This window comes from Bacillus rossius, chromosome 1 (genome assembly GCF_032445375.1).
Source record: "Bacillus rossius redtenbacheri isolate Brsri chromosome 1, Brsri_v3, whole genome shotgun sequence".
NCBI classification, from domain to species: Eukaryota; Metazoa; Arthropoda; class Insecta; order Phasmatodea; family Bacillidae; genus Bacillus; species Bacillus rossius.
The window spans coordinates 134,797,546-134,824,617 of record NC_086330.1 but is presented as its reverse complement, the minus strand read 5'-3'; the positions used below and the strand labels follow the sequence as shown (position 1 = coordinate 134,824,617).

General features: G+C 35.1%; 1 protein-coding gene across 1 annotated transcript in view; it reads right to left on the bottom strand.

Annotated features, from left to right (window-relative positions):
* LOC134536067 (protein furry) overlaps window positions 1-26,787 on the bottom strand; it is a 737,387-nt gene extending 710,600 nt beyond the window's left edge. Inside the window, exons 1-8 of the mRNA XM_063375635.1 lie at window positions 26,533-26,787; window positions 24,911-25,096; window positions 23,598-23,797; window positions 19,337-19,524; window positions 15,365-15,547; window positions 12,808-13,015; window positions 9,662-9,799; window positions 173-407 (exon numbers count right to left, since the gene is read on the bottom strand). Coding sequence (XP_063231705.1) covers window positions 173-407; window positions 9,662-9,799; window positions 12,808-13,015; window positions 15,365-15,547; window positions 19,337-19,524; window positions 23,598-23,797; window positions 24,911-25,096; window positions 26,533-26,635 — 1,441 coding nt within the window. The 5' untranslated portion in view covers window positions 26,636-26,787. The remainder of the gene's footprint in view (window positions 1-172; window positions 408-9,661; window positions 9,800-12,807; window positions 13,016-15,364; window positions 15,548-19,336; window positions 19,525-23,597; window positions 23,798-24,910; window positions 25,097-26,532) is intronic.
* Window positions 26,788-27,072: the final 285 nt, after the last annotated feature.

Genomic DNA, 27,072 nt, shown 5'->3' with positions numbered 1-27,072 from the left:
ACTGTACTCTGTGCAAAAAAGAATTTTTCACACAAGTCTCTTATTTTACACTTTCCCACAATTTTACAACATTTTTAGACACCCCCTTCAAAAGTGTAAAAAAAGGGGTTCTACAATAAGTAGTTAATAAACTAAAAATGTGCTTCTATTTAAGTAACTAAAATTTACTGACCTAGAGCAACTCGACACATCTTAGGGTCCCTGTTCTTGAGGTGCGACAGACACATTGCTAGAAAGTAGTGCCAATTCTGAAGAAAGAACGTCTTCTGACTGACGCACAGCAAGCATGTGACTAGAGGGAACAACGCTAACCGATGCTTCGACTTTGTGCACATATCAAGCGTCTGCGAGTACAGCATTTCCACAAAGTTCTTCAGGCAGGGCACGTTCACTTCATTCTTCACAGTCTGCAAAACATTGTCTCATTTAATAATTCCTCATATGCAGAAGTATGCACTAATGCTTTATGAGTGCAATTTCTGTAATAAATTTTAAAGTTACTTTAAAGAGCCTACAATTAATTAACCGTTTCTCTAAGATACTTCAAGCAAAGTTTGTGTTGTGTCTTTCTTTATGTAAATAAAGTGTGATTCTATTTATTAATTGTCACGCTTGTAAGGACAATCTAATTCTAAACTCTAAATATATATATATAAAGCACGTGTGTGTACATACGTACAGGGTTTTCTTTACCACCAACTGGAATTTACTCCCTATTGTGGTGGTAGATACCCCTTGGTCTCCTGCTGTGAGTAAGGGTTTGGACGGAAGGGGTGGAAGTGGGTGGTTGTGGGTGGCAGAAGTTTTGAAATCTATATGTCTATCTTTTTATATCACATAAGGACTTTTCTAAAAAAGCTAGATTTTGCCAAAATGTTCTAGAATTCTCTAGAACGATCTAATATTCATAATTGTTAAAGTTATATGAGGTGATCTATTATCATCTACAATGTTCTTTAATATTCAAGGATGATCTAGAATAATCAAATTTAATTCAAAATTTTAAAATGATTCAGAATGGTCGGTCATCATCCAGAATGCTTCCAAACTTTTAGAATATTCTATAGTAATCCAGAATGATCTAGAATATTTAAATATACGCATACAAACGGTTTTATTTTCGTGAAATTTCTTGGATTTCCGAAATTAAATATATCTGAATCTTCTAGAGTATTCTGGTACTGGAAACTTTGATTGTTGATGGTATATAAACAGAAACTAAGTGAATTTTAGTCAGTTTTATTCTGGTATCAATCGAACGAAGATCAACGGGAATCAAAAGTGAAAAGTGAACAAAGTCAAGTGTTTTCTAGAACATAGTAAAGAACAAAGTATCTGAATCTTCTAGAGTGTTCTGGAACTGGAAATTTCATTTGTCGACAGTTTATAAGCTGAAACTCAGTGAGTTTTGGTTAGTTTTATTGTGGTATCAATCCGAAAACCAATTTTTATTCACTTTTATTTCATATACAATGCCAAGACGTAAGAAAGTGTTTACGCAACCTCATGTGAATGCTTAAAGGCAAAAAGTAGCATGTCAAAATGAAACAGAAGAACAAAGAGAAGAACGGCTTAGGAAAACTCGTAAGCGAGTAAAAAAAATTTAGAGAAAATCAAAATGAAGAGCAAAGAGCAAACATTAATAACGAAAAGCGAGCTAGAGTACGAGCAATTAGAAGTTGTCAATCAGCTTATCAACGTGAAGAGGAAAATGAAAGAAACAAGGAAAGAATGGCCGCTTTACGCCAACAACGAGCTGCTGCATGTCATATTGAGAGTTTAGAGCTTCAAGCGTTCCATTATGATCCTCAAAAACAATACAATGAATATCCAAATATTGTCATCGGAAAAATGGATCAAATATGCGAGTATTGTCATGCAAGGAAATTTAAGGGCAGAACTGCTGGTATGTGTTGTTCGAGTGGTAAAGTCAGTTTACCAACATTACATGTAACATCACCAGAACTACTCGCTTATATGAACAAAACGGCACCAGATTCCAATAATTTTCTACAAAATATACGTCGATATAACTGTTGCTTCCAGATGACTTCATTCGGGGCTACATTAATATATAACGAAAAAGATTTCAGCTCGGTTTTCAAAATTCAAGGCCAAATTTACCACTGAGTAGGCTCACTTATTCCTAAGTCCAATAAAGCTCAAAAGTTTCTTCAAATATATTTTATTGGTAACGAAGAACTTGAAATAGATCAATGTTACACTTACATTCAGTGGCTTCAACAAGAAATTATTCAGAAGTTACAACCCTACTTCACAATCAGCTAATCTATGTATTTAAAACTTCTCTTGACAAAATGGTTGCAGACAATTATAAGATTGTCATTTGAGCAGATAAAAGGCCAGTCAGACAACATGAACGATGGTACAATGAACCTTAAACAAATGAAGTTGCAGTAGCAATTGTTGATAATGAATATAGTCATCGTGATACCATTATTCAATGCAGAAGTAATCAACTACAACGTATTGCTGAAATAAATCGTAGTTATGATGCACTACAGTATCCTCTAATTTTTTGGCAAGGTGAGGATGGTTACCCCTTTAACATTCAAAAAATCAATCCAACTACAGGTGTAGAAACTAACAAAAAAGTATCAGCTATGCAATTTTATGCTTATCGAATTATGATTAGAAATGGTGAATATAACCATATTCTAAACAGTTGTTTCAGCAGTTTATTGTAGATATGTACGCTATAATTGAGACAGAAAGATTAGAATTTATTCACCATAATCGACGGAAGTTGCGTTTCGATGAATATATCCATTTAAGAGATGCAATGATGAATGATGGAAACGTCAATAACATTGTGAAAAATTGGTTATTTTGCAATCTACATTCACTGGGAGTCCAAGTCATATGTATGAATATGCTCAGGATGCGATGACACGTAAGAAAATATGGCTGACCAGATTTATTTATAACATTTACATGTAACTATTCTTGGGTGAAAAATCAAGGGCAAATTATAATATGGACAGGCAGCTAGTGACCGACATGATATTGTTGCCCAAGTTTTTTGTCAAAAACAAATTAAATTTGTTGATGCCATAGTAAAAAATCAAATATTTGGTGATGTCATCTGCTGAATGTATTCAATTGAATGGCAGAAGCGAGGGCTGCCACATTCTCATAGCTTAAGTTTGGCTTCAAAATAAAATACAACCAAATCAAATAGACTATATCAGCAAAGCTGAGTTTCCAAACCCGGAAGATGATCCTGAACTTTATGATATAATTGTGAAAAATATGGTTTATGGCCCGTGTGGGGAGCTAAAAAGAAATTCTCTGTGCATGAAAGATGAAAAATGTACAAAATGTTATCTGAAGTCATTCCTGAACGAAACACTAACGGGCGAAGATGGGTATCCGAAATACAACGTCGATCTCCAGAACAAGGAGAATTTACAGCAAAAATTAAATTGTGAGATAGTGAAAAAATTGAAGTTAACAACCAATGGGTAGTTCCATACAATTCACTTTTATTTAAAATGTTCAAAGCACATATCAATGTTGAAAATTGCATTTCTGTTAAATCCATTAAATATGTATGCAAATATATTAATAAGGGCAGTGATATGGCTGTCTTTACACTAACAAAAGAAAATCAGCCTGATGAGATAGTACAGTATCATATGGGTCGTTACATTAATACCAACAAAGCAATTTGGCAAATTTTAAATTTCCCAATACAATATCGGGATCCACTGGTAAATCATTTAGCCGTCCACTTAGAAAATGAACAACACATGTTATTTACTACAGAAACCGCAAACACAGTTGAAACAGAACAACCAGCGCAAACAACTTTAACAGCATTTTTCGAACAATGTCAAAGAGATCTATTTGCTAAGACCTTACTTTACTCAAAAGTACCAAGCTACTATACGTGGGATACAGCAAGTAAACAATTTAATCCACGAAAACGTGGAATGCCAGTGGAAGGACATGACGGAGTATTTAAGAGTAACACAATAGGTCGAGTTTATACAGTGCATCCAAATGAATCTGAATGTTTCCATTTACATTTATTACTTCACCCTATTCGTGGCCCAACGAGTTTTGAAGATCTAAAAACTATCTACTACTAGATACTAGAAAACGATAATCACTGGGAGTTGGCTATGAACGAAGCAGCACAAACGGCAAAAGCAAATCAAATTCGCAAACTATTTGCAATTATATTAACTACATGTAATCCATCAAATCCAAATCGACTATGGCTGAAATATAGAGAAAGTATGAGCGATGACATCTTGGCTGAACTACGACGACAAAACCCAGACTTAGAAATTAATTTTAATAATGAAATTTTTAACAAAGCTTTGATATTACTGAAAGATACTAAATTTTTAGCAAAATCTAACCAAACGCTAATACAATTGGGAGTTCAATCGCCTGAACGAAGTCATTTGGATGCTATGAACAGTGAATTTTTGAGAGAAAAAGTTATAATATCAACAAATTGAAGCTCTATATTCAAAACAACAAACCCTTATTATTTTAGAGTCAAAAACAGGCATATGATATAATAATGGATTATTATTAAAAAAAAAAAGGTGGTATAATATTTCTAGATGCACCTGGAGGTTCCGGGAAAACATTTTTGATAAATTAAATCCTAGCTGAAATCCGTGCAAACAAAGAAATTGTTCTCACCCTGGCATCATCGAGAACAGTGGCTACACTAATGGATGGTGGAAGAACAGCACATTCTGAATTAAAATTACCTTTAAATGTAGCTGATAAGTTTCCGGTATGTGACATTACAAAATTATCAGCACGTGGACAAATATTAAAAGTGCAATGCCATATATGGGACGAAAGCACAATGGCTCATCGAAAATCTTTAGAAGCACTGAATAGAACACTTCGAGACGTATGCGATAACACAAATTCAATGGGAGGTGTATTGTTAATACTATCAGGAGATTTTTGTCAAACACTGCCTATCATTCCAAAGTCGATGCTGGCGGATGAAATTAACTTTTTGAAATTGTGTAATATTGTTGAAACACCTGAACAACTCATAAATGACCTACACCCGAATATCGTCGAAAATTATACCAATTTAGAATGGTTACGTGAGAGTTATTCTAGCAACGAAGAACGATATTGTCAACGACATCAACAGGACTATCCAGGAAATGATTCCAGGGGAAGAAAAAATATACATGTCAATTGATCCAATGACTGATGAAGATGAAAGCGTCAATTTTCCTACTGAATTTTTAAATTCATTAAATATTCCAGGAATGCCATTACACTGCCTTAAAATGAAAGTTGTGCACCAGTTATTTCATTACGGAATCTGAACTCACCGAAACTGTGAAATGGTACAAGACTCTGTATCAAACAGCTACAGAATAACATCGTTGAAGGAAAATAATGACTAGTAAAGAAAAAGGGCAGATAGTATTTATACCAGGAATGCAGTTAATATCAAGTGGATTGCCCTTCAGTTTTAAACAATTACAATTCCCAGTCAAGTTGGCTTACAGCATGACTATTAACAAAGCACAGGGCCAAACATTCCAATACTGTGGCGTTAACTTAACAGAACCCTGCTTTCACATGGCCAATTGTACATAGCATGATCACGAGTTCGATCACCTCAAAATTTGTTTATTTACAGTCCAAACAATAAAACTATAAATATAGTGTATAAGCAAGTATTGTGAAGAGAAACAAAGAAATAATGTAACTTAAATAAAAAAAATGTAAATACATATTATAGATATAAAAACGTAAATGTGTGTACATATACAATAAAAGATAAACATTTCATTTGAATAAGTTTTTTTTATTTATAATTGTTTTAATTAACTAATTAGTTAATTGTATTTATGTGCTTTATATACACAGTATATTTAATGGTAAATAGATCTCTACATATCCGAGATAGGAATTTGTAGTATCTAAGTTAAAAAAAATGGTGCCTATGAACTACTCATGCCATTAAACTTACAATGTATTCTACCCGCGGAACGCCGGGTTTCGCTGCTAGTAATATATAAAATGTTAAGAACCTTATCTTGGTTCGTCATACTCAACAGGATACCCTTCTTACATAACATGTATGGTTCAGTGTTGCAGTGTCTCTCTAATATAACCAAAAGCTGAAAATCAATTGTAAAATATTTAGTGGATTATAAATTTTAACAGTGTGACTGAATTTTCCTTTAACTAGTGATTCTAAGTTACTTTGTAAATTGAATGTCAGGTTACCGTTTGCAGCGAGTACAAGACATGAAATTTGACTTAGTCTGTAACTTGAAGATAATCTATTATTTTAAAATACCAAATAACTGATGGAAAACAAAAATAAATTATTTTGATTATTATGAAATCTGTGGTTGATTCCACAATGAACTACCTGGGGAAATAACAATCTTCACACAAATCAAGAATCAAGCAAAGATTCATATTGCACAAGAATTGACACAGATCAAAAATTACCATATTTCAACACATATTTTGGTTTTCCAATTGGTTATCTCACTTATTAGTTTATTTGTCACATCGAACAATGTCAACGCAAACAATGGAGTTCAATTCTTTGACAGTAATGTCTTAAAGCAAATTGTAACTGTACAATCAAACTCTCCTAAAGCAATGTTAAAACCAAAACCATATTACTAACTCAAACAACAAAGATAGAGCAAAATATGAGTCATCCATTCTCCAGGGATATCCTTGGGCAACATAAAACAGTGAAAATGTGAATCTAAAGTTAATAGGAAACTCTGAAATTATCAAATTGAAATGATTCTAATTGCGAAACCAATTGAAAAACTGATTGGCTGACTACACACACCCACAATGGTATTAGCACAGTACATACCAGTTTCCTGTAAACATTACCTATCGTTCAGGACATTCAACAGACATGTGAGTCTTATCTCTCTGAAAGAGGCAATGGTTCTTCCAAAAGTTGCAAGAAGACTGGCAACGAAGTTTGACAGTTTGGTAATTAGAAAATGACTGCAAATTGTAGAGTCACGGAACAGCGACTGCTTCAATCGGCTGGAAGGTGGACTTCTCGTAGGTAACAGCAATGACGAAACCTCGATGAATTGACTTGATATAGTAATCTTTTCAATGTGGCTGGCAAATTATTGTTCTGTAGTCTACGCCACACACTTCTAAATGAGTTTGTCCAAATATGAATTTCACTGACTATTCACACTGATGTCTTGTGCCCAACTCTTCTTAATTCCAAACATTTTCATAGAAAACAATTTTCGCTACAAATTAATCAAAGTTTAGGCCTCATCTTATTACTTAGCCTACTTGTATCTTGGTATGACAAAATTAATGCCCTTATAACCATTGCTCACTTGATGATGATTATAATAACTTTTAATTCTTATATAATTTCACCAATTTCAACCAATCATATGTAAAATTGTATTTAAATATGGAACTCAATCCTGTTGGTTCTAAATAATGTTTCCAAATTCTGGAATTCTTCGATACATGACTGGTCTTCGTGGAGGTTCGAACAAGACTAAAAATTCTAAACTAAAGCTCTCGGATATTGGAACTTCTTCCTGGTATGTACTGGCTAACCATAATAGCTCTTAAAAATTTACCATAAAATCGCACAATATTTCTTTCCAAAATTACAGATCAAAGTTCACTTTCACACAGTATCAAAATTATACCCGAACCAAATCTGGTCATCTATAAGGAGTATTATGCTGAGATTATTCAGTCATTAAATTAATATTTACAAGTAATAAAAATCACAAATTACCAGGACGACTTTTAATTGGCTATAAACAAAACTTTAATATCAAAGATAAAGTATCAAATTAAGAAGTTAATTAAACAGTACTCAAAAAACTACAGAGGTTACACTCAGAATTACAAAGAGTAAATTGGAATAATTGTTTGAATATTGAATTAGCAATCCATTTATTATTTAATGAATAAGAATCTTTATAATGCATCTAACAAAAAAAAAACAATTCTTTGAAACTCAAATCAAAATTACAAATGCAGAAAAAAATTTATACGTCTAATTTTTTTTTAAATTACCAAAAAAAAGTTTAAAAAAGAACAGCAATAATCTAATTTCAGAAGAAAAATCTTCAATATAGTTTTACAGAAAACAAAACGCTAACAAATACCGAAATCACTCGCGTAATGTCCGCAGTAATTTGACTACTTTTTTGGCCAAAAAAATGGGGTGCGGACATTATGCGAGGAAAAACAAAAATACAAAATTTTGTGTCTTAATTATTACTAAAAAGACAAAACGTATCTAAAATCAATTTGGATTTAACTAGCTACGTATTTTAAAAGAATATTGCTGCGGGATCGCTTGCAAACAACCCGGCTTAGACCATGTTTACTTTGCTGTAATTGCCACCGGTAACTGTCTCGCACCCGCCGGAACATTAAAAAAAAATTACGCACCACACTGAAATAATTGTGGTTACGTGTGCTTTATTAATGTGATTAATATGCGATGGATTAAAACGGCTATTAATGGCACGGCTGCAACATTTTAGCCGTACCATATCCTTACGTGCGGCGCGTAGGGAACCAGCGAGCTGGCAACAGCGCAATGACTCACCAGTTCCACATCTGCTGCGCACTGTACTCCCCCCCCTCCCAAAAATCTGATGGCCTTCGTGACGTAGAGAAGGAGGAAGGGAAAGGAAACATTTAGAGCGTGAGAATGGCCGAGAGAGGGATTCCAACCAAATGTAAACAAAGAGGGGTTCTGTTCTGTCCTGACACGTAAAACAGGGTACACACTAATTAAAGTTGACATTTCTTTTACGCTGCGCTGCGTGTCTTACCTCAACAGAAAACAAGACTTATCCATGTCAGCAAATGTGATGTTAATTTTTTTTCCCGCGCCTTTACTTGAAATATTTCATACGAAACAGCACAGGCATTACTTCTTAATTCACGTATATAGTTTAAAACTTTAACTTCAAGTTCTGGGAACTTCCCAGCCTTGGGTCCGCGAAACGCACGCCGTGTTGCATTTGTTGACTGCAACTGTTCTTTTATTTTCCGCCACTGACGAACACTTTTTTCCTGCACTTCAAACTCCCTTTCAGCAGCCCTGTTCCCATGCTCTTCAGCATAACGAACAACTCTTAATTTAAACCGCGCAGTGAAGGATTTATATTTACCCATTCTGTACTCTACACTACAAAACTCGACGCGAAACTCATGCCTTGAAAGTGCGTGTGTGATGGTCAGCTGTGTTTACCGTTACCGTGCTTTGTTCAGTTCAACGAATTTCCCCACCCTTTCAGGACAGGAGAGAAAGGACAGCTCAAGGTCACGGCTTTGTTTACAGAGCCGTCAACTTTCCATTCGTACTACGTCCTTTAGGGGTGGCCAAAGTTGTGTTGCCCGCCGTAGACGACTGGTGCGGACATTATGCAAATTTTTAATTTTTTCTTTTAAGGATATATAAATAATGGGTGCGGACATTATGCGAGGGCGGACATTACGCGAGTGAATACGGTAACTACAATGACAGGATTATCTGAGCAAGGGTCAATAACTTTTAACATTTTTATTTGCTGATTTTTTTTTTAGTCAGTGAACTATAGTAATCTTAGATAAATATTTTACATGACAGGCATATAAAGATGCAGCTGCTCACCGCTGCCACAGGCACCAGGATCTCCACAAACAAACCGGCCAGGGCATGCTTGATGTCTTTGTCCTTCACTTCCAAGAAATACTGGGCACACTCCTGCATGAACTGGAACGAGGCTTCAAACTCCTCTATCGGCACCATCTAGACATACGATAAAAGCAATTTGGACAATGTTAAAACTTTCAGAGCTAACATGAAAGTACGATTACATATTACATTTCCAATGGTAATATTATGCTGTTACAAACCAAAGGGTTAAAAATTTTTTTTGGAATATCAAAAGAGGTAAAATGAAGGTCTATGATTAAGTTCACAACTCTAACTTTACATATTATTTGTATTATTTGTAACATATAAATAATGAAATGTGTAAAATAGAGAACTGATCTCGAGAATAATATACGACCTTCCTTAGCCTTTCCTATACATCTGAAATTTTTTACTCTCTCTTCGTTACACCATTAATACAGCAAGACTTCTGAAACTCCCGTCAAGGTGATGTGGTCACTTGGTGCCTGAATGAAGCTTTGTGTCAGAGAACCGACAGGCCGGTGGCCCAATACTAGGCTGAAAAGTAAGTGCATCTTGCTTCGAGCCTAGCTATACTTAGAGCCTATCTGAGCTTTACAACTTACTGCGTAAAGACAGGTGGTAAAGTGTCTTAGTTTGCAACTTGGAAATCATTCAAGTCAGCCACATTCCTAAAAAAAATTATTGTAAACAAAATATTCGGCTGATGTAAGAATTTGCATACTCCACCAAAGAGTAAAACTTACATGCAAGCATAAAATATGCCCAATACGGAGACTTCTGATGTATGTGTAATGTTGAGATTTGTGAAGTATTTTAAATCATATTGTTACGATTTTAATAATAATCGTTAAGTGAAAAGAACTGGGTTCGTACAGAGATAGCCCAATTTTTTTTTATTCCACAGTTTTATTGACTGCTAATATTTACAACACTAATAAAAATCTTACTTAAAATGCCTACGATTCAATTACTCGCACTCAGTATCTCAAGTCCTTACACACTGCACACCTCGCTGGGCCGCATCCCTCACGCAACTCTCGCCACAGCACTCCTCATGGACCTCAGTCGCAAACTCTCGTCGCACTCCGTCACCACTGTTGCACTTCCCTTCGCCAAAGATCCGCTCTGCGCTTTGCTCGGAACTTCGCTCGGGACTCTCGTCGCACCCGCAGCACTCTTACCACCCAAAAACTCTCCTTGCCGAGGAGCTCACTCCAACTCGCCGAGCCACTGTCGCAGAGGCCGGCGTCCAGGCTTATATACACACTGGCGCCTTTCTAGAAGTGACGAGCGCGGCTGGGGCCAGTCACGTCATCCTGTGCCAACCCGACGCTCGAAGCTTCGAGAAGGGCATCGGCAGCTCGCGCAATGGCCCGCAGAATTCCCAAAGGCTGTCCGGCACTGAGGCAGGGCGCCGCATGGGAAGCGGGGAGGAGGTGGGAGGGGTAGTGACGACCCTTGTAATCCAGCCAGGAATGCGTGGCCTGTCCCACATCAGTGGGGGCTACTTGACACATGGAACCCGGTGCACATCGCGGCCCTGCTTGCGCTTGTAACAATATTATAATGCATGATTGGGACTTGTAAAATTTTATGAGTGCCAAAAACACTGTACTATATAATACTTATATGAAGATATCATAGATACTCTGTGTCAGCAGAGCGGTTAAACACATTTTTCTGGTTTTCACTATAGGTAAAGGTCGTAAATTCAAATCAAACTTTCACCACAAAATATATATTAATTAATTTAGAAATTTAAATAAATTCCACATAAATTCTAAATAAAAATTACTTTAGTGATACTAGTAGCCAATATAAAAAAATATATATATATATGACTGTCTGCGATAGATATGGATTCTTGACAAACCAAATCAATCCACTGTAGTAACAACATGTGTACTATTGGGCAGGATCGTGGCTGGAGTAGAAACAAAGGTGACCGATCATGGTTGACGAGCTCCCGATCATAAGAATTTGTGCGGCATACATGCCCGAGAGACAAGCCACATTTTAGGAGTTCAAATTATGCAGCTGTTTTATAGGTATTCTGCTACATTTATTTATTATATTATTAATAAATATTTCATTAAATAGACTACCATTACACATACATCAGAAGTGTTTACATTGCGCATATTTTATGCTGTCTGTACAGTTTTTCTCTGTGGTGGATTATGCGGATTTCTACTAGTGATATACTGATGTAATCATTTTAGTACCAGTATCTGCCAATAATCCCAAATTCTCAATGTAATAGGTTCATACAGATACTTAAAAAACAAGTACACATGAAAAAAATACAATTTCATCCATTCAAGTGTCACCCGAAATTTCTATTAACCATGTTTTAGCTTTTTAGGCAAATTTTACTCAAATTTTTCTGTAATTTATTTCTATTTTTACATTTGTTACATGCCCATCAACAGCCAAGGGCTTGTTAGGTGGGTACGACATATACATGACAAGGACGGTCGTGATTCATGCTGCTAAATGGTCACCCCACAACCAATTGTCAACAATAGTCAAGCACTACCTGAGGGGAAACCACAGCAGGCAGGCAGACCTCAAATGGCCTACATATGGAGGGCGAGTGCACCATATAGTGGCAGAGACAAAAAAAAGCTATACTTGAATGTTGTGCTTGTAATTAGTCACAAGCATTTTATTAATGTATGTACTGACTTATTAGGTACTTACAAATATTTAATTTCAGGAAACTTGCACCATGATTATTTACAAAAAGGACTGACTCAGTTTTTTATTGGTTATTGAATCTACTGAAGAAATTCTGTAATTGGATCGGTATCTGTTTTTATCCATATTGCCCATTATCAATTCCTACATCAGTCAAACATTTTGTTTACAATGATTTTGTTTGGTTAGCAACTTACTTGTATTGGTTCTGCGGTAACAAGTCGCAAACAAAGACACACTTTACCACCTATCCTTACGCAGAAGGTATACAACTCAGATAGGTGCTAAGCAACAGTTAGGCTTGAAGCAATACACATACCCAATTTTAAGGCCCACTATAGGACCACCATGCTGTACGTCCATGAGAAATACACTGCAACAGTTTTACACTAAATGAGTGAGTCAGTACGGCTCACCTTGACCCTGAAGAACTTCATGCCCATGAGCAGCGAGATGATACTCTGGGTGGTGTTGGGGCTTGGCTCTTTGCTCTTCAACTCCTTCAGCTCACTCATGAACTTCTTACGCACAGACATGAAGCGCGACTGGGCCAGGGCCCCAATCACCTCTGCGTACAGGTCAGCTATGATGTGGATGTTCGCAGCGTTCAGGCCTCCTTGAACGCTGTGCCAAAATGACAAACAACAGCTTGCACTGAATTGAACTAACTGATTGTTAAATTGCATAAGCAAACAGGAAGTATGATTCAGGTTGGATGGTTCTGAAGCCATGCCATCCAGCAGGATCTTCCTACACACTTGTTGAAAAGAAACAAATATTTTTTATTTATAAGCTAAAAGAATGGGAAATTATAAAAAAACAGTGAAACACTTTTAAAAGGTTTCCTTTTAAAAAAATAAGAATAATTAATAAATTATTTTTGCACTAGGGATGGGCTAATCAAATTCTCAAATACTTAGTATTCAAAGGATTCAATATTCTAGGAAAAAGATTCAAAGAAAAATATTAAAGGAAATATGGTAAACTAAAAAATTCAGTACTGATAAACTATTAAGTTTAATAGGTCAATAATTTTTTCTTAATATCTATCCTGTTACCATTTTGACATGTAATAATACTAAAACAAAATATAACTATAAAATTACAATATGTATTGATTCTAGAAACTTAGTTCATGAATAAAACTTAAAAGATTAAATGGTTCAACATCTTAGTTAATATTTTTTACTTCATTTTTTTATTTTTTTTATTATTATTTTTTTTTTTTTTTTTACCCTTGAGACATAGATTTAGATTCAAGGAGTATATTCAAAGTACTCTTTGGGATTTGATTGAAAGGTTTTGGATTTGAGAAAATTGTAATTTCACCAATAATAAATTTGCACATTATAAATAAATAACAAATAGTACTCAGACCTTTACAAATAATTCTCCTTGTTAATCAGCACAACATAACAAATTGACATGAACAAAAAAAGTATTCACATATTTCAATGAAGAAACCATTCAATATTAGTATAAAGATTAAATATGAATTGAAAAAAAAAATGTCTTCCCACAGACTTACCTACGAAACAATGTGGTGCTAAGCTTAATTCCAAAGAACAAGGGTTCAAATCTCAATATGGCCATCCTGACATCAGTTTTCCAGGGTTTACCAAAATCGCTTTAGGCAAATGCTGGGATGGTTCCTTACAATGCGCAAAGGCCATTTCCTTCCCCACCCATGTTGTCAATAAGACTTGAGGCGATATGTCCCATCCCAGGTCTTTATTTTGTATTTACGTTCCAAACTGCTAAACTTGCCAAATTTTAAAGTGGCAGAACTTTCACACACACGGAAAATCTCGCGGATGCAGGTAGCCAGACCTAAACCAAGAAGAATGGGTATAGGAACCACCCCTCTGTTGCCAATAGTATGGGCGCAAAACCACTGTGAATGTAGTGTTGAGGAAACGGTAAAGCTAAGATAAATCAACAACCACAAATAATGAAACGCTGACCTTCCGGATTCAATTAAGATGCATGACAACATGTAAGCAGGGAATAAAAGGTGACCACAATTCCATCGCATACGTAGGAAACATGGCGTCGCCTCTGTTACTATGCACGTATTACTGTACCTGTACGCATGTTCTAAGCTATCGTAGTGAAACAATAACAGGAATGACATAAGGAATATAAAATGTCCTCGTACTTGAACACGCTCAGACAAACCGTTTCTGAGATACAGGCACTCAAAGTCGGAGCATTATGACAATGCGGACAGCTAGGACACGCGCAGCCCGCACGTCCAGCGAGTTTAATCCATACAATAAATAATTACTATTACAGCATTACACGTACTACTAACTATGTCCACCTGCACCCTGCCCCTCCTCCTTCCATGGTGTCACGTTGTTGTGTACCTCTCGGTAATACGTCATACGTCGCTAGTTTTCTCCACATTAGCATACTTTTTGCATAATTATCTGGTAAAGATGCATGTTTAACATTTTTGTGCAATATGAATAAGGAGAATGAAATGGAATCTAAAACTGGAACTTTTTAAGTTTAAAGACAATTTTACTGGCTACTAGATGATATGGTTTATTTCTTTCAGAAAAAAATATTTCATTTTACCTCAGCTGCTCTTAAAATCAACAGAATTTTAATAATTTAATGTTTAAAAAAAATTAAATAAATTTTTCTGAAAGTAATTTAAACCAAACCACACAGCAGCCACCGGCATTGCCTTTAAACACAAATATTTACAATTATTAACTTTCAGTTTGTTCTCCTTATCCATACTGCACAAAAATGTTAAATATTCAACTTTGCTAGCTAATTATGCAAAATGTTATGCACTGTGTTTTTTTTTGATCGGTCATTTAAGAGTTTAAAAGTTTAACTGTGTTAAATGTAAATGTAAAATAAACACCTGAAATGGAACATAGCCTCCTAGAGCCCAAATTTAAATTTAAAAAATAAACTTCCAACCATGACTGACATAGTGGTAGCAAACACACTCACCCCTCCCTGTACTTGAAGTGCCTGAAGGCGATGTTCTCTATGTACGTGACGAGGTCGTCCTGGCCAGGGTGGAAGGGCAGCTGCTTCAGCACTTCTATCAGAACCAGGCAGAATATGAACTCGACCGCGAGGTCCCTCCGCTCCTGAAGGACGTCCGCCTCGCTGCGCTCCACCATCTCGCTGCTGCAGCAAAATCAAAACCTCAGTCATCCTCGCAAACACCTTACACAGAAACACACTGTACTAAAACTGGATAACCCCAAAATTTGCAAGTCATCAGGGTGTTAAGAGGGAAGGTTAGGATGGGAGGAAGGGCAAAATTCCTGAGGCCCGGGCTTCAAGGGGGTCCAGTAGAATTCTAATTTCAAAATTGTTAATAGAATTAATTGATAGGAAACCTTACAAGATATGTGATATACATGGAATATAATTACAGTTATGGCTACAGTAACATGTTTTCGTATACTTAAGATTTTTTACCTGTGAATAATTGAAAAGTTGTATGGTACATTAAATAATAGGTAGGGGGCACTGAACGGATTGAGAACCTAAGAAGCATAGTAGTTTTAGTGACTTTGTATTGTATTTAAGGCTCTGCTTTACCCAACATGTTTGATTTTTACATTTTCTTGATGAAATCGGCAAACTGTAATCCCACATTCATCGGTTTGGTACATTATGTCATCCAGCACAGATCAAGCTTGGGTAGATTCAAGCATTTGTCAAGTTTGGATAATCCAATAAAAGATTTAACTCTTCAGAACTCAAGCATTAAAAGTAATGATTAATTGATGAGGATATCTGAACCAAAGAGACATGATATCAGAAACATTTTTAAACAATTCTCGTATGTTTTTTTTTTTTTGCAGCTTATTAAAACCTGTTTTTAATAATTGTACTGTATATTATAATTTCTTTGTTATTACCATTAAATTAAATTGACACTTGAAGATCTAGCAAAATTGATAGTCTGTCTTAACCATGATCCCTAACATGCCTGATTAAAAGAGCCAATACTCTATTAATTTTGTTTTAAAGCCATGAAGATGGTTAACTTCATTAATTTTGAAGGCTAGATATCATTCTTTAAACTAATGTATTATACTGTAGAGTAAACAATAAATAAAATACATGACATGTCATGAATAACAGAAAAATTATTATTTTAAACATATTTTAAAAAATCGCTAAAAGCCTTTTTATCTAAGGAGTACCATTAAAAAATATATAGAATATACTGAATACAAAAATGTATAAGTAATATTTTTCAATATTTCTGTGAGGATACCATGGTTTCATAAAAGTGTCTGTTGACAACTTATCCTACATATAGGTAACAAAGATGGTTATACATGAGAGTATACAATTATATTTTATTGAAATGTTCTTCAGGCGAAGTTATTCTCGCGCCATATTTGGCCAGTGGACCGCCAGTTGGCCATCCACTGTTTTAGATCAATCCATACTAATGTTTCACTATATAGGCATTGCAAATTATTTCTCATTGTAAATTTAGTTCCCTGATACATGCTATGAATTAACTGCTATTTGTAAACAGTCAGGCTTGTATTCATAACTAAACATTTTTGCTTGACAAATTTCTTGATTATTATTTGAAGTTTATTTTCTTGTATGCCCACAGCTGGACAAAACATGCAAAATAGATTCTATAGTATTGGTTCAAAAATGTAATTACATAAAAGCATGACATTAGCATAAAATTAAAAATCCAATAATGTGGGTGAAAGTGAAACTGAGCCTCAATACTAGTTACACTGACTTTAAAATCTTCATACGATACAAAAAATATGAATCACATATTCAATAAAAATTTATTCATTAACTCAACATTATCCTTACTAATATTATAAATGTGGATGTGAGTTTGTTTGTTTGTTACGCTTTCACGCGGAAACTACTCAACCGATCATCATTAAATTTTGTGCGCATATATTCAAGGGTATAGTAAAGGGCAAAAAAATTGATATTGGTATGTATGATCGTCCAACTGAGAGTTTGAGCAATTTTAATGAGATTTAACGCCACCTGGCGTTTCAATTAAGTAAATTAAATAATTTTCCAATCTAATACTGTAATACCGGTGATCAATTCACTATTCAATTTTATTTTTCTGTCACCGCCAAGAAATACTTAAACTTCTTTAATTTTTGAGGTCAGGTGTCTGTTTATTTTCTTCGATGATGGTTATTTGGACGATGATGCTGAAAGGTTATATTTTAATTTCAAGAGAATATTGTAATTAGTAGAAAATGCACCAGACAGAAAAACATGTAACATAGTATACAGGAGCATCTTAGAATAATACTCTGATTTAAGCTCTTTTAAAGAAAAATTTGTTTATTATACGTTAATACTTTGAACTTTTTTACATGTTAGTATTTAGAATTATTATTTATTTGTAATAGTAAAACATATTTCAATAAAGCATGTTTTCAGTTTTTTTAAGCTAAATTGTATGTAAGAATTTTTAAATACTGATGATCCCAGTCATGCAATTAAAAAATTCAATTACCATATTTTATTTTCTTTGCAATGATCTTTGATACTTAGGGGTCGTCCATTAATCACGTGATGTTTTTTTAGCAAAATTTTAACCCCCCCTCCCCCCTAGTGATTTGTGGTGAGGTTTAAGTCTAACCCCCCCCCCCCCAATAATCACGTGTATTTTTTTTATACAAAATATTTTTAAAAATTTCAGAATATTATCTTTAAATATAGGTATAATCTAATTTAATTCTGGAAAATTAAGCACAGTGATAAAAATGTCCAGACACACAATAAGGTTGCAGGTTTATTCTCACTGGCATAAAAATAATAAAGGAAAGGCTTATATGTGAAAAAACATATAACTTAATAATTAAGCATGTATTCGGAGCCAAAATCACAGTCTTACTGGCGACTGGCAAGCTGAGCCGGGTGGTTCATGTTGCGGTGGGCGGGGATATTGTTGCCTGGCTATGGCGAGTCAAGGTCACGCGTCGCTTTTCGGTTTAGTAGAAATCGCGCGAAAAAATAAATACACGTGATATCTCTTTACACCCCCCTCCCCCCTTGTGATATTTCGTGATTTTTCCAGACCCCCCCCCCCCACCCCCCCAATCCCTTTCGAGCCTCACGTGATTAATGGACGATCCCTTATTTAAGGACATCAATGCTAGCAAAGCTGCAGGTAAAAGCTAGTATATAAAGAGCAAGTTAGAGATTTTAGGAAACCCAAAAATTGTGTGCCTAAGCCAAGCTAACATCTGTTCAATTTCAGAAAAGAAAATAATTTATTAATTGTTACTTCTGTATGTAATTAAATGCATGCAATGACAATAGAACTACATAGCAAACTTTTCCAATATAGATGTTCAAGAATACACATTATGTAACACCAGAGGTTTTTTTTAAATTGATTTTGTATATGTTTAGTAGGCCTGTGCAAAGCTTCAACTAAGCAAATTATTAAAGCTTTTTTTAATATTAGATTTTTTATATTAACATTTTGCCAGGAAATTTGCTATTCATTTTATTTAAAGCTTCAATTGTGATGTGAAGCTAGGCATTTTTAGCAAAGCTGTAAAACATGAAGCTTAAGATTTTCTCCTGAAAATATTTGTATTTTTTTTTGTTGCATATGTTTTGCACGAATATAGTTGGTTACTTAAAAAAATCAAATAGGGCAATCAGGTTTTCTTTTATGAATGCTCAATATTAATACTATGCATGGTTAGTTTCTAATTTTTATTGAATGGTGTTATATATGGGGCCCAATTGGTTATTAATCAGTTCGAACATTACACACATTAAAATATTACTTTACACTTCAATCCAGTATTTTATAAAATAAGTGTAATGAGAACAACATTCACAATTCAATTCGACTTCCTGAATATTTCAAACGCTCTGCATCAAAAAACTAGTATTCTCACAGGCCTAATGTTTAGTGAAATTTGAAGTCGTCATTACGTTTTCCCTTTCTGGTCAACTTTCTTCTGCTCCGTGGCTCCGCCGTCTGCCAGCTGCCGCTCGTACCACGCGAACAGGGCCCTGAGGATGGAGGGCAGGCAGTGTTCAGCCACCGAGCCAAACGCAGTGAGCAGTTGGTCAAATTGCGGGTCCTCGCCCCTCTGCAGGATCTTCGACAAGGGCTTCTCCTGCAACAACAACAACAACAACAACAGTGTTCTTGAACTTCCAGCACAGAACAATACCTTCCACTGCCATATGGCAGCCGGAACATTTCATTTGACACGACACACATATGCGTACTTCACGTACCAGAACATGGTACTACCGTAAATGTGCGAGTTACTCTCAAATACTTTCCCGTACTGATTTTTCTTAGCTCTTAAGAGACCAGAAATTTTGGCATGCTGATGTTTTGACAGTTTTAACTCCAAAAAATTGTACACATGCTGCTCTTATAACTGTGCCACAGTTAATATTACTTCCACACAGATTCGGGGCTGCTAACAATCCTGTAAAAAAAATTTCAATGAAATTCCTCATAATTCAACTAAAACTGCCTTCGGAGTCATCAGACAATGATCGTAATGTACAACTAGAATATATTGAAACCTAAATGCAGTTGCACCACACATCATGAAATCACTATCATTTATAATCCATCCAATGCATATATCTATGCATTGTTGGCCACACAAATGACAAGCTGACTGGCACCAGTGGTTATTAAGGTCCAACGAGCAGAAGACATAAGTTAAAAAAATTTTGTCAGTAGGTTAATGTGGCAGGCAAAGCCCAAACTCTCAGTCGACTGAAGGTTTTCCTGCTTTTTGTACAGCTATAACAGAATATTGTACAGTAAAAAGTCATTACAACATTCTTGAAAAAAAAATTAAAAATTAAAATACTTCCTACTGCACTGTAGAAATGTGAAAATAAAAACTATTAAGTGAGAAATACTTTTAAGTAAAACTATACATTGAGGTTCAACTGGGGACTTGTTTAAGTTCAGCTCTAGAAACAATATTTGCCCAAACAACATTAATATTTTTGAATGCTTACTCCACTTCATTGTCACGTAATACTTTAGAATTACAGATTAATTGATGCTCATCACTGTTAATTAATTTCATGTGATGTGTGACCATCACCAGCATCAGCAAAATGCTACCAGAATTCTGAGAGTCATTTGAAGGATGGAAGAGGTAGTTAGTTATAAGACAAAGCTCATGAATTCACTTTAGTTGATAAAGTGATAAGTATTAATTATCAAGTGATTTAGTATCTAAATAAATGTTAAAATGTTCAACTGTGAAAATGTACAATAAAACACTGTTACAAAGTTTCTCAAGGTACCTACTTGCAAATTTAGACTTAAATATAAACTGGGAAAACTTAATAAAAAAAAAGTAAAATTGTATGTATTTATAATTCAAATACTAAATTTTTTGAACTTTTAAGTGAGATTTAAATGAGATTTAAATGAGAGAAGGCTGATGTTTGACAGCCTGCTGCTTTACCAGCCTGGAGGAACAACAAAGTGATGGTGACAGGAAACACTAGAGTATTTAAAAAGAACCCAACCAATCACTGCCATGTAGACTTTTTCCACTTGGGGAAAACAATCCAGTCCAAATCCACTGGACTTCAAATATGGATCCCCTTGGGGACTTGCACTGGGGTGCTCTTTCAGCATCAAGAATATAATTTCATATCATAAATCATTTTCAAAAATATCTGCAGATTGAGGATGGACCAATAAAATCCTTAAATACCATCAAATACTTAGTATTCCAAGTATTTGATATGCAAGTAAAAAGATTCAAAGAAAAATATTAGAAAAAATAAGTAAATTAAAAAATACAACACTGATAACCTCTAAAGTTTACTACGTAATATTTTTCCTCATACATATTATGTTACCATTCCCCAAGATGGTATACAGTAAGTCCTCGGTTTACGTCGGGGTTACGTTCCTGAAAACCGCGACGTAAATAGAAACGACGCAAAATGAGCCATGTTTCATGCCACCGGCCGACCAAGGCCCAAGGTTGGCCGGAAGCGCTGGCATACAGACGTGACAACGGCCAATTTTATCAGCAAATGACAACCGACAGCGTGGGAAACAAGTCCAACTAGTACTTCTCAGCTTTATAGAATGGTTATTTAACCAGCTGCTTTATTACCTTTATTGATTGAAATATAAAAACAGATATATAGTACATACTGTACGTAATAGAGGTGTAAAAGTAACGAAAAAATGTGTACCCGTATGTATTCGTTACTATAACAATCAGTACTCGTTACTTTCGTATCGTTACTCGTTACTTCTGATACCGCATAACATGGCACATGCTATGTTATGTAACAGCAACGAATCGAGTCGTATTTCGTACGCGTACAGTATGACGTCGCGTAAATAAAAATAAATCGAATATAAACAATTAACAATATTTGATAATTAACAGCTTTTGTTAACCAAGAAACAATTAAATCTTATTAGAGCGGCTTTATTATAATATATCTTTTAATATAAGAACATAAAACGTGAAAATACGCGATAATAAAAAACAAAAACATACATATTTATAATTTGTAAAAAATACTTTCTTACGTTGTTTCTGTTCGAATCTAAAACTTTGTCTACACACACAATACCTTTAATAAACAGTAAAAAAACTTGGACGACGAATTTCCAAATTATACTTTTATTAATAAACAAACATCGTTCTTTGTAACGAATAAGCGCGCGCATGCGTAAAACATACGAAAGATGCAAGTAACGAAATGCATTTGTGTGTAATGTTTCGTTACTCGTTACTAGATGCCGCACCCATTACTCAGTAATGAATACATACGGTTTGCTACAGCTACGTAAGAGCAGGAAGCGTCCCTCATGATGTATGATAAGATAAGGCGGTGAACGTGTAGCTTATGCTACATAGCATAAATTAACTACCGAAGGAAACAAAGAATTATAAACGAATTATATACGGTGTTTTGGTTAAAATAAAGATTTACGGTCATTGTAAACGATGTTATTGTGAATCGGCGACAACTTAAATTGAAACATGAGTACTCAAACATTAGCGACGTTAATCCGAAACGACGTAAATCGGTACGACGTAAATAGAGGACTTACTGTACTTTTAACATGTATTGATATATTTATTGCTTCTGGAAACTATGTTTATGAATAAAACACTTAAAGGGTTAAATGTTTCAACACCATAGTAAATATTTTTCCTTTCTTGTTCATTATTTCATTTATGACTTTTGAGACCTATGTTCGGATTCAAGGGATTCCAATTTGAGATTTGGATTCAATAAAATTGGGATTCGACCCATTACTATGTGAAAATCTAAGTTTTATATTTACCACACTTCATCAGTACATATATGGCATGAATGGTTAAGAAAATTGCTTAGCTCTAGAATATTACACTGGAACCAAATAAATATCAACATTTTAAAACACAACAAGTATAATGTAAAAAGTACAATATACAACAGTATGTACCTTTAATGATGTTTGCCAGAGATGACATGATATTTAGTGTTGTGCCCTTAGTCTACAAACAGACCACCTACTTGGTTTACTGGATTCAATCCCAGGTGCTGTCAAGTGCCAAATTTAAAGAGAGAGGCTGTCTTGTCTACTCTCATTCGCAATAAGAACTTGAATTTTTTTTTTTTTAAAAAAAGGTGGTAGGACTGACTCAACAGCATGTGCACTACAAAAAAAATTATCTAATATCCCTTACTTTGTTAGTTTTTAATCCGGAACGTTTCGGACAATGACCATAACAAATTAGAAATTTTACCGGATTATTGAACATCAATGTAGTTCAAACAGGAATATAAAAAAATTAATATGCAGTATCATGGTATTTAAAACATGTAATTATAAACTACTCTATAAAATTAAACAATACAGATATGAGTTGCTTTTCTTTAAAAAGTCATTACAGAAACGTATCACGGAAATACAAAATGTAACCCGCCAAAAAAACCGTAAACACTTTACTCAAATGAAAACTGACAGTTACAATAAACTCTGAGTGAACTAGAAACACAGCAGCGCAGTAATGCAACCTGGTGACCAAGGTCATGAGCAGGATTCCACCCGGAAAAAAATTGAATACAAGCCGCTCGATTGGTGCCAGATTACAAAATGTGCCAAAATCATTGAAAGACGGACGAAAGACCTTTCAAATAATTATTTAAACCGTCAACAACAAGTAAAAAGACAAGATCTTACCAAAGACTCTGCCATGATAGCTTCCATCTTCTTCTCCGCCTGGACCGTGAAGTCCGCAAACAGCGTGCGCATCACAAACTCGCCGGGCCGTATGTCCATGTCTATGTTGACGCAAGGGGGGTAGGGAGAGCGCTCCTTGTGCGCACCCCACGGCAGGACGGTTCCCGTGCTCACGCTGCCAGTCTGGCTGCCGGCAGTCTCTGCCGAATACATACCAACCAGTAATGCAGCCGTGCACCCAACTCTTTTCAGAGCACACAAAATACTGTCAGCAAGACCTATATGTATAACAATATTGTAAAGGTGTCTTGTTGTGCATGGACTATATTTCATAAACAGAGGAAGATTTGGTAATAAAAAGAAAAATAAGGCCAAAACAAATACTTTTTTTTTGTCTGTCTGTTAGTATGACTGCCTGGTAATTTTTTTTTACAACTTACAGCATACAAACTACTGCCCAATGGATTTAGATGAAATTTAGCACAATGAAAATGTATGTCATGATGCAACATTTAAGACAATCATTAACCGGTAAGTTACGTTGTTCCTGTAGGACACACATGTATTTGCTTTCACACAGATCACATTAAAAATATTCCTAGAAAACTAAGTCATTGTCACCTTATTTAATAGTGTGTGCAAAATAACAGTTATAAAGGTTCTTTACAGTTAACAATAATTGGGTTTGAAAAATTTTTAACTACAGTATTTTAGCAAATTATGGTTAAAGAAAATTCCCATCACATTTAATTAGAAATTTGAAAGCCTTATTTACAACATTGTAGTCAGAATTTTTCTTCCCTGATAAGTAATACTCAATAATAATGTTTCTGAGGGTCTGCATCAATATGGATTGTGAACTAAGATGGGTAAAATGCAGCTACAAATAGATGAAACCAGAAAAATAAGCACAATCCTTGTAAGTTACCTATGTATTTGCAACAGTAACACAGCAGGGAAAAAAAACATATTAGAAAGAGAACAAAACAAATTACTGGAACAAAAATAAAGAGAAAACAGATGAACCAAAGAAGTTTAAAAAAACATTTGAACAATGTATGTTTCACATTCAACATCTACTATTAATGCATTTTTCCTATTCAAGGCAACAATCTATAGTTTTGCAGACACAATATTTCCATAACCATAAATTACTTAGCAGAGAAGAAAAATTCTGTCTATAATGTTGTTACCTTGACTAATGGGCAATGAAGTAAATATCGTAAAATCTCTACATTAAGTTATTCTTCACTTACAATAAATAATGTGCTAATAAAAGTAAAAGTCAACAAGACGCCAACACGCAGTCTCACCAGTGTTTGCGGAGGAGGACGCGAGCGTGTCTGCATCCTTCGATGCAGAGTGGCTGAACTCCACGGAGTGGCCCAGGGAGCTACGGTCGGCTACATCCTGGCCGGTTCCCGCGCTACCGTCCTGGCCACACGTATCACCCTCCGGGGAGCCCCCGGCAGTGCTAGGTGGTGCATCCTGGTCCTCTGCTGGAAGGAATGCAAACAACTTCATTGGTGGCTAGGCATTTGAGTGCTCGCAAAACGAATAATTAAATATCCTTAAAAGCTAACAAAAAACAATGATAGTTATAAAAAAACCAATACATCACCTGTAAACTAATCTGTACTTTTCCTTATTACTTAAAGCAAACTAAATGATGGTTAAAGCAATAAGGGGTTGGTAAGAACCAAACACACAACCCCATCCTAATATCAAATCAAAACCTCATCCACATTAACGTAACTGCTAATAAAACACATAATATCAAATGTAGACCACAAGCTCTTCTATATTATTATCAAAGAGTTTTATCACCAGGAAGTTAGCCAACTAACATAATGCTCAAATCTCAAGCCCATCCTGCTTGGATTGTTTTGCGTTCTCAAAAACTTGGAAACAGGCGCCAGGTAATACCAATCCTTGGATTTCCTCAAGGAGTTTTCATTTCCCCTAACTGTAAAACCTTCATTTTTTTAACTTCTTTGAAAAATTATTTTACATTGTGAATACTCAGTCTTCTGCAGTTTTTTAGTGTTTTCTGTGGTAAGCAAAATAAACACTTGTGAGTCTAGATCCATCCTGTGAAAAATTTATTTGTAGTACTAATTCACAATTTAAGTTGAAGCTTGCAAAATGTTTATTAGTATAAAATATTTTATTTATGAGGTTACTGGAAAATGGATGTAATAAAAAATGTTTTTACACTGGACATTTTTTATGTAAACTGATAATTGCCAAAGAATTCTCATTCTTGAATTGACTTTAAAAAAGTACTATTAATTCCTAAACTGTAAAATGTAACCATTAATACACGACTGACAAATCAAAATTTTTAAGGCTGTAAAAGTTTATCAAGTAAAAAAATATTAACTCCCAAAAAACATTTTATTCCTAACTAGTGACCCAGCTTCACACGGATACGAACTATTAATTAGGCACCATTTAGATTTAATAAGTACGTACTTATAAGTATCATTTCTCGTAAATGTCCAGTTTTTCAAAAATTAATAACCTACTAACACGTACAGCCCATAATTAAAGAATTTCTTTGTAAACAATGTTGACAGCTTTTTTCTCATCAGACAAAAAAATCAGATTCTGTTTAGAAGTCACATGCAAAAGGGCTATATAGCCATTTAGGTGCCCAACAATCATATTTTTACGACCATTACAAAACTTGAGAGTTCTCTAGTATTGTACAATTTAATAAGAATGGTGACAACCGCATCAAAATTTATTGTGTAGTTAAGAAGACATAAGCTAACAAACAGGTAAACGCGGATAGCAACTGTTTTATAATATTTAGAGATAAACGTAAAAATACTACTCCTAAATGCAAATTGACTATAGTAGATTTTTAGTTATCACCCAATATGTATGGTGTGTTTTGTTTTAATAAATATTTCACACTGAAAATATCCACCTTGTCCGAAAACAATATTTTCTTTAAGACTTTCAACATATTGCTGTTTGGATTCTGCAATATCCCAGTCCCTCTTCCAGCTTTTCGTGAAAATCCATGTCATGACAGGTGGAGATGTAGAACAGCAACACGAAAGCAACAATCACATTGTATCTGCACAGCCTGACGCACCGCCTCTGATCGGCCAACTGAAGTGCGGTCGCAAACAAAGCAGAGAGCCACAGCGCCGCGTGTGGTCAATGGCTGTGTTATCTGCAGCGAACCAGACGAGGAAACAACAACAAAAAAAAAGGTGTGCAAAAAGTAAACAGTAGGTGGGGAAGGGGGGAAGAAGGAAAGGTTGCCAACACTAGCAGCTAATCTAATCACGGCCTGACACAACCATCAAGCTGACAGGAGGTCCGGTGTACCAAGGGCCAACACCGCATAGGCTCTGCTGATAAGCAGTAGGCTGTACTTCCTTACTGAAGCTTTTGCACCTAGCTATGAAACATTACTGTGACAAAAAACAAAACACACATACACACTTCAAATTCTTTC